The sequence below is a fragment of the Xiphias gladius genome, chromosome 4 (assembly GCF_016859285.1).
Source record: "Xiphias gladius isolate SHS-SW01 ecotype Sanya breed wild chromosome 4, ASM1685928v1, whole genome shotgun sequence".
Lineage (NCBI taxonomy): Eukaryota > Metazoa > Chordata > Actinopteri > Istiophoriformes > Xiphiidae > Xiphias > Xiphias gladius.
In genome coordinates this window covers 12183646-12192554 of record NC_053403.1, presented here as the reverse complement: position 1 = coordinate 12192554, position 8909 = coordinate 12183646, and the positions used below count along the sequence as shown (strand labels likewise).

At 41.3% G+C, this 8909-nt stretch overlaps 1 protein-coding gene across 1 annotated transcript in view; it reads left to right on the top strand.

The window, feature by feature from the left end:
* The first annotated feature begins 1340 nt into the window (after window positions 1-1340).
* fig4a (FIG4 phosphoinositide 5-phosphatase a) overlaps window positions 1341-8909 on the top strand; it is a 58311-nt gene continuing 50742 nt past the window's right edge. The window contains exons 1-4 of the mRNA XM_040125326.1: window positions 1341-1624; window positions 3125-3252; window positions 5346-5444; window positions 7389-7512. Coding sequence (XP_039981260.1) covers window positions 3184-3252; window positions 5346-5444; window positions 7389-7512 — 292 coding nt within the window. The 5' untranslated portion in view covers window positions 1341-1624; window positions 3125-3183. The remainder of the gene's footprint in view (window positions 1625-3124; window positions 3253-5345; window positions 5445-7388; window positions 7513-8909) is intronic.

Here is an 8909-nt window from a genome sequence, read left to right as displayed (position 1 = left end):
CAGCTTCATCTTTGGGGTCTATTATACACTTCAACTTTAAAAAAAAAAAAAAGTTCTTTTATGTCTTTTAAATTTCTTGCAGTTTTGTTGCAGCTACATTAGTTCCACACTGATTTTCATACCCTGCCCTCTGTTGGGAGTCATGGATGCAATGTGCTAGTAACAGGCCATTTTTCACAGCAGACATTTGACTTGTTGTAGCAGGAAAAGCACATTTAAAAGGATGACTCAGGTCCGTTTAAGTGTTCCATGACAACGAGCAATAAAAAGAATAAAAAGATTAAAATACCAGGGCCCTGAAACAGTGTCTCACTCTTCATTCTTTCCATGTGTGTGTTTGTGTGTTTTTGTGCACCCGTAAACTGTTACAAGCTGTATTATTGTGTAATTCCACGTTGTCATCAGCTATAGCTTTTAACTTGAAAATGTTACATTGATGTCTGCCTCATGTTTGCGAAGCTGCAAGCAAGAGAGAAAGTCAACGAGATGTTAGGGATAAACATGGAGTTGGGTACACTGTCATGCCTGGGTTGTGGATCTCGGATTTCCTTATGCAGACTTCTTGATGGGCTACTTGGCAACGGAGCAGGAGGCTTCGCTCGGACTCGGCAGGCTTGACTCCACACGCAGATGTGTATGAGCTGACACACCTACTGTGGCCTCACAATACAGTATGTTCAGATTAAAAAACAAAACAAAAACTGGCTGTGTTCTAAATAAAGCTCCCGTGGCATGTGAGGCTGCATCTGTTTACGTATCGGTTCATTTGCAGAACCTGTTTCTTTTCTCTCCCTTTTCAGTGACTGTTTGGATCCAGAACATTGTCAGCTTGAGCTTGAGCATTCTGTTGGACAACAATAAACACCGCGCACTACATGTATGTTTTGCAGATTATATACAGTGCCAACCGTGTTACATCCCACTTATACTGAAATATTATATTTGAAATAAATGTTGTGGTTTGTAGTTAAAAACAACCTTTATTGTCCAGGAAAAGTCGAATTGAGGGTGAATTGAATTGGATTTGTGGCTATATTTGTTTTCTTAGGAATGAAGCAACGTAAAAAAAAAAAAAAAAAAAAAAAGACATACTGTATAAAGTCAAAATGTAGGAACTCGAGTAAAGGACTTCTGAATCACTCACACGACTACTTTATGGCATCAGTGACGTCAAAGCCCCCTTCAATGTCTAGGTATAAACCCCGGAGTTTGCACACTTTCCGCGCGTGTGCACCGCGTGGGCCTGCCGCGTTCAGAGGCGCGTGAATTCTTAGTTGTAAACGGTAATAAACTGCTGCAGCCGTTATCTGCGTGTGAACGGACGGGGGAATCGCAGGGCGCGCGCCGACTGCGTCCATTTATCAATCGCATTTTCAGGGCCCCCGAGCTTTTTTTTGACCGCGCGAAGCACCGTATCAGTTGCCGCGAGGTCGCTGGGAGCCGTCCGTGACAGTCACCTGACTCAAAACAAGTTCACGTTAGCACACCGCGGTATGCTAGCCGAAAATCGCCGGGGCGTCGCGGGGACACACTCGACTTGTTGAAAACGTCGCGGCCGCCAGTGAAGATGCGTGCTGTCAGCGCTGGAGACGATTCGTGGCCGACGCAGCAGGCTAGCTAAATGGTGAGTAACGTCGGCCGGGGAAATACTGAGGACTAAAAAAACAAAACAAAACAAAGAATAGATGAATACACAGTAGGGACCATTCCATGTCAAATCAACAGAGGCCTCCCGAAAGATCATCTTGGATGTGCTTCGTACTTTACGTAAAATAATGTCGCTGCACCCAACAACTAGTCTGCAAAGTTTTCGGCTCGTATCCTCTCTTCTTCTTATCTCCTCTGCTGGTGGACGTTGTACACTGCCCGCCAGTGGGTACGAGTGGGGCGCCAGGAGTCTCCAGGATGTGCACAAGAGGGACTCAACGGATATCCTCTCTCCTGGGCCCAGCATGAGCTTAAAAAGGTGGCGGGAGGTCGCAGAAATGTCGCTTGTACCTCTTCGCGACGCCTCTGATGTCGCGCGAATCGCTGCCCCATCCGCCGCTTCTGGTCGTGCGCGCATGTGGCCCTGTTTCCCGGGAACTGTATCTCCGAGACACACTCCTGGGGTCACAGACCGCTACAAATGAGTGGGTCCCCGAAGACCCCGAATACCATTGGCATTCACATGCCCCACTTACACCGGCTGGCGGGCAGTGTACACTTCCACCCGATTAGGAAAAGGACACCATGGCATTGTTGAAACTCTTGAAGTAGACACAGTTTTTCAAAGCTTCTGATTGCACTGCTGACAGTGCCTTAGTCAAGCTGTAGAACTCTTTTTTTTTTTGCAGAATGTCCGTTTGTAGTAAAACATGCTGTGTTTGGTACCTTAATATAGTCTGGTTCAAGGTACTAACTTCATATTTTCCGCCTTTACTAATTAAAACATGCCCTTTGCGATGGTGTGATTGTTTTTTGGGTAGACTTTGTCATACGTGGGCAATATGCTCTCGAAATATAGGTGTGTTTTTTTTTTTTTTTCTTTCCATTTCTAATTCCTCACAAATCAGAAACTTTGATTCCTTTCCGACATGCACCTAGTTGCTAAGAAAGTACCGTAAGATTGGGTTTTATATATAGATATTTAAAAGATCTGATGTGGTTCAGTGTGAAGATAATAGTGGGCCCCAGTGCACAAAATGATTTTTTTAAATAGAATTTTCAGAAAGCCATAACCTGGCAAATATGCAAGTGTAGGCCAACCATTTTAGCAGTTAAAGACATCCAACAGTGTCCAAATTTCAAGCATGAACGGTTCAAAAGAAATGACTTATGGAACTTTGCAATTTTTTTAGCAACGTGTGTATAAGGGCCAAGACCCCTTTCTTAAAGCCTCCATATCTCAAACTAGAGAAGATACAAGCCGATCGTTTTGCACACTAGTTGTTGGGTACAGTGAAATTATTCACATAAAGTATGGAGCAAATCCAAGACGGTCAGTTGGGAAAAATTTCTAAAATCTCTTGATTAGACCTGGAATTATTAAGTATCAGGGTTGACTGTGTATGTTCTAATGTGAAACTCTTTCTGTTTAGTGTCTTATGATGTGGTGTAATGGATTCACGTATTGTGTTTACAGTCACTCTGCAGCTCCTCTGTTGTCTCTGCTGGATTGCGACTATCTGGAGAAAAATAGGAATGAAGATGCCTCAGTCAGCGGCTATCATCAGTGGGATCCAACGGATGGTTCTGTATGAAACCAGAGCCGTATGTTTGACATCATCTTTTTTTGCCGCTATTTTCACTGTCTAATTATGATTCCCAAAAGCGAGATTCCAAAAAGTCAGTCTGTGCGTAGGTTACACTTTTGTATCGTGCAAGTGGCCAACAAATTTTTTATGAATTACATAACAACTCTTTTACTGCATAATCGGGACTTTATTTCGGTCGTCCTGATGCCAGTGAACATTAGTACATTGATGCTGATTGTGCTGATTGTAAGAACGTTGAGGTTTTATTTGTCTCTCTTCTTTGAGCCAAAGAAAAGATGACTGAGCATGCCTGTTGCCTGCCACCAAAAACCTGCTCTATATTCATATAGTTTCCCATATTTGCTCCATGGGACTACAAACTGGGTCTGGGAACTGCCCAGCACAGCCAGCCAGCTCTGATGGAAGCGGCTTATTAAGGACACTGTGGCACAAGTATTTGTTCAGGACATTCGGGCCAAATTTTCCCAGCCAGTCTGGGTATGCAAACTGCTGGAATTCACAAGTCCATCTCCTCGTTTGATATTAACAATGTTTAATGTATGTAGAACCGCAACGATTAGTAGATTTGCCAATTGAAAAAAAAAAGATAACCGATTAAGGGTTTAAGTCATTTTTCAAGCAAATAATTGGAAAAATTTGATGCTTTCTTGTTCTCAAATGTAAGAATTATCAGCTTTTCCTTGTCTGACATTACTGTAAATAGAATATATTTGTGTATTGGACTGTTGGTCAGGCAAAAAAAAAGATATGGAGTTATGTCATTTTGTGCTCTAGGAAATTGTGGTGGGCATTTTTTATTTTTTTACGTTGTTCTGATTTTTTAATAGACCAAATGATAAATTGAGAAAATAAATAGGAGATTAATTGATAATAAAAATAATCATTAGTTGCGACACTAAAAGTATGTAAACATGCGGGTGGAGAGCTCCTGTAGGATTGTACGTACTTGTGAACAAACACTAGATGGCAGCAAAAGAGTGTTTGAGATGATTGGCTGCTCTAGGTATACCCCAGTACATTTTGATTTACCATGACCTCCTTGGAGTCAGTTACAGGGATTTGCATCACAATTGTCTAGACAGTCAGAATGATTACTTTTGATCAGACAAAATTACTTGTAAGTATTTGTTTAGGTTAGGTTGTTTTTCGGCATCCCTCTTTCCTACGTTACGGTTTGCTTGTTGTTTTGTTTTGCAAGTGCATTTAACAAAAAATGTTTTCAACGCCTCAAATTACACCGGTGTTAAAATGAAGGTGTGATTCATGGCTGTCATCACCAGTTGCAAACATTAAGAAAATAAGGCAGGAAAAATCATTTGTCACAGTTGAGTTACCATAATTTCTTATTGAACCTCTGTCAGCCCATTTTACCAAACAGTGGATAAAATGACTATTGTGGACAAAGAGAGCTCCATAGGATACTGGGAAGTGTGGAACAGGACAAAATGGCTGTAATGGTTGTGGACTGTACTGATACATGGTGTTCCAATTTAACGCTCTTTAGTCATCTTGCAACCCAGTCTGAGAAAAAGTAATGACTTGAAAGAAGGAGACATACAAGGAAGACACCAATCTTAACAAGGAACATATTAGAATGTAGCCTTGTGATCAATATGTGCTGTGCCCACATGTACTCTGGGCTGTAGCTACTCGAATTCCACCTCCATTCAAAGTCATATGCAGTTTATATGATAAGTAAAGTATCTATTTTGCAGGTTTCTGACATATTAATTTCTACTTGGGCAGCTTATTATGGAGAGAAAATGTTGCACATTATGAGAAAAAAAGGTCTGATGAAAGTGGGTCTTTAACAATGGGACTCTAGAAAGCTGGCTTTTAATAACACAGACTTTCCATGTCTATGGGAATTTGAAAGTCTTCTCTGAAACAGATTTGGTTGGTAGAGACTAAGTCTGAACTGAATGTCATCCACGAGAAAGCTTCTTACGTTCAAAGCAATTATGTACAAAAAATTGCCCAATCACAACACGTAAGCAACTCTGTAGGACACATTTCAGACCCTTGTGATAATCTGCACCAAATGCATCATAGCGTACAGTGCATTCATGATTTTATTTGTCTTTCCAGCGGTATTTTTTGGTGGGGAGCAATCAGGCACAGACCAAACACAGAGTCCTGAAGATTGACCGCACAGAACCCAAGGACCTGGTCATAATTGATGATAAGGTAAGAGCTGGTACAGTGCAAATGTATATGCTTATGTAATACAGTACAGTACGCCTGGGGGGAAATTGTACAATCACTCAGCCTGTCCCAAGTGTATTGTGGATGACAGCTTAGCTGATGAGTGACTAGTGCGCCTCCTTTTCTTTTCCAGTGCTCATTACCAGGATCTATGAGCTGGGAGTTGATTTGTTTGTTCGTGTTGTGGGTGATTAGGATTATGATGTGTTTGTTATTATGAAGCATCCATGACTAAATATCCATCACCCCACGCTCTCATTCCTGCAGATATTGCGCTGACCTCGGGAAACCGTGTTCATTTGATTGGCATAGTATAGTATTTTATAAACCGACTGCTTGAGAATGTGATGAAGAAATGGAGGTGAGCAGATTTAAAGCAGGAAACGGCCTCATCTTTCACTTTCTCCCAGTTCATATGTAAGGAAAGCTGACACACACGTAATAAAATAAAAGGCTCCGTAGAACCTCTTTATATTTCTGAGATGAATAAAGATTATACAGTGAGATGAAGAACCTAAATAATGAGATAGTGGTCATCTCCTAGTTAAATGTATTATTCAGTGGAAAGCATGTACAGTGCGTTTAGAAATTATATAGACCCCCTTTTTTTTCCCCTTGCTATGACACATGAAAATTAGTTCAGGTTCCTCCAATTTCTCTTGATCATCTTTGAGATGTTTCTACCCCTTTACCGGAGTCCACCTGTGGATTGGACAAGATTTGGAAAGGCACACACCGCTCCGTATGAGGTCTCACAGCTGACAATGCAGATTCAATGCAGAGCTCAGAGACAGGATTGTGTTGAGGCACAGATCTGGGGAAGGCTACAAAAAATTCTGCTGCATTGAAGGTTCCCAGAAGCACAGTGGCCTCCAAAATTCTTTAATGGGAGAAGTTTGGAAAAACAAGGACTCTTCCTTGAGCTGGCCGCCCGGCCACCCCAGCAATGGGGGGAGAAGGGCCTTGGTAAGAGAGGTTAACAAGAACCTGATGGTCACTCTGGCTGAGCTCCAGAGATCCTGTGTGGAGATGGGAAGAAAGAGGCAGGGACAGGGACAATGAACAGGTTTTAGGGAAAAGCTGAATGGAACAAAGTACAGAGATATCCTTAATGAAAACCTGGTCCAGAGCGCTCAGGACCTCGGACTGGGCCGAAGGTTCCCTTTCCAACAGGACAATGACCCTAAGCACACAGCCAAGCAAATGCAGGAGTGGCTTAGGGACAACTCTGTGAATGTCCTTGAGTGGCCCAGCCAGAGCCCTGACATGAACACAACTGAACGTCTCCAGAGAGACCTGAAAATTGCTTTTCATCGACAGTCCCCGTCTAACCTGACGGAGCTTGAGAGGATCAAACTAGAGAAGACGTCATACCAAAGAAGACTTGAGGCTGTACTCGCTGCTGCTATATTACGAAATAAGAAACTTCCTGTGCAGATGACTAGTTTGCAAAGTTGTTGGTTTGCATTTGTTCTTAAGCACAGTTCCCATAAAAAGCACAGTTACTGTTTGCTCCTTACAACATTGCCAAAAGAATTTGGATAGCAGCTAATTTATTTTTGGGTTAATCGCCTCACTGAGGACCAATCTAAACCCTTTTGTAGAAAATTTGTGGCTATTGATTCAACAAGGCCCGTTAGTCATTTACTTATTATTACACAGAAAAGAATTTTTATTGTACAAGTCTCACTGGCTCTGAATTAAGTCATTAGTCGAAACTTAGCTTTCCATAAGCAGCAGCTTTTCTTTTGAGAGAGAAAAATGTCATACACTGTGTTCTCCTGTTGTTGCAAGGTAAAATGAGCGATATGGAAACATGCACATAAATGAAGAAACAGAAACTGCTTACAGCTATATGCATGTATATACTATATCTGTGTGTGTGTGTGTGTGTGTGTGTGTGTGTGTGTGTGTATTTGTCTGTAGCATGTGTACAACCAGCAAGAGGTTCGGGAATTGCTGGGCCGCCTAGACCTGGGCAACCGCACCAAAATTGGCCAAAAGGGTTCCTCTGGTCTGTCCAGGGCTGTTTCAGCCTTTGGGATCGTGGGTGAGTATAGACCCTCTACTCTTTTCCTCATGGCATAGCTTCAACCATTGTGGGGCACAATGATGGCAACATGCACCTCATTTCCAAAGCAATAGTTTTACAGCTACAGGTTTTGACCTGGTTTCACATATTAAGTGCAAGAGATGGATAGAAATGAAATAAAACGAGAGCTGTAACGATTAGTCGATTAGTCCATTGAAAGAAAGTTAATCAGCAACTAGTCGATAACTGGTTAATCGTTTCAGTGATTTTTCTAGAAAAAATGCCATATACTTTCTGGTTCCAGGTTCTCAATGTGACGACTTGCTGCATTTCTTTGTTATATAAGACAGTAAATTGAATATCTTAGAGTTTTGGACTGATGGTTGGACAAATCAATCATCTTCAACACAGCATCTTGGGCTCTGAGAAATTATGAATACCATTTTTTTTTTCTCACAATTTTTTAAACATTTCAAAAAGTAAATCGGTTATTGAAAAAATAACTGGCAAGTTAATCTATAAGGAAAATAATCGTTAGTTCTAGCCCCCCAAAATTTTAATGTCATCATCTCAGTATGAAATAATAACAACAGGCACAAAGCCGACCAGCTTGCACCTGCCTGTGTTCATATGATTTACACAAGCAGAACTATATCAACTGGTGATCCCAGCACAAGAACTATTGAGGCATATACACTCAGAGCCTCAAGCGTTAAACATGAAAGTTGACAGAGCATCCTAACACAGACATGTAAGCCTACCGTTTTTAGATGATATGCCACGTCGGTAGTTGCTGTTGATGCGAACTGCTGTTTGCAAAGTTTACAAAATGCGGCCACACCAACGACTTCTCTGACATGGTGTCAGTTAGTTTGGAGCCAACTCTGAGTAAACCTTCATAAACGTTCAGTAAACGTTTAAATGAGTTAGACCTAGCAGCCTCCGTAAGGTTGGGCGAGTTCAGAGGTGTGAGAATGGGGGTAGTTTCAAAACATCCCCGACCAATAAGAATTTGGTCGGACGAGAGAATATCGACCAACCAATCGACCATCTACTACCTTTGTGACACTTGTAATGTTCATTTTTCAGGTTTTAAATAATGACCATCAGTTGTGTATTCAGAAGCTGCAAGAAGCTTTGCGCATTTTTACTGCTTTCCCTTTCCTTCATGGAACATCGTGTAAAACGAAACTGTAACTACATTGTTTGGAATAAAACAAGGGGCACAGTTTTTTAACATGTAAACTGGGTTATTTTACTCGAAACTAATTTCCACACTTTTTTGACCTCAACACTTGTATTAAAGTTGAAAAAAATGGACCAAGAAATGTAATTAAAAGTATATTAATATGTAATTACTTAGTTTCTTTGAAATGGTAGACTGTTAAATTATAGTGTAACACATCATTCTTGAT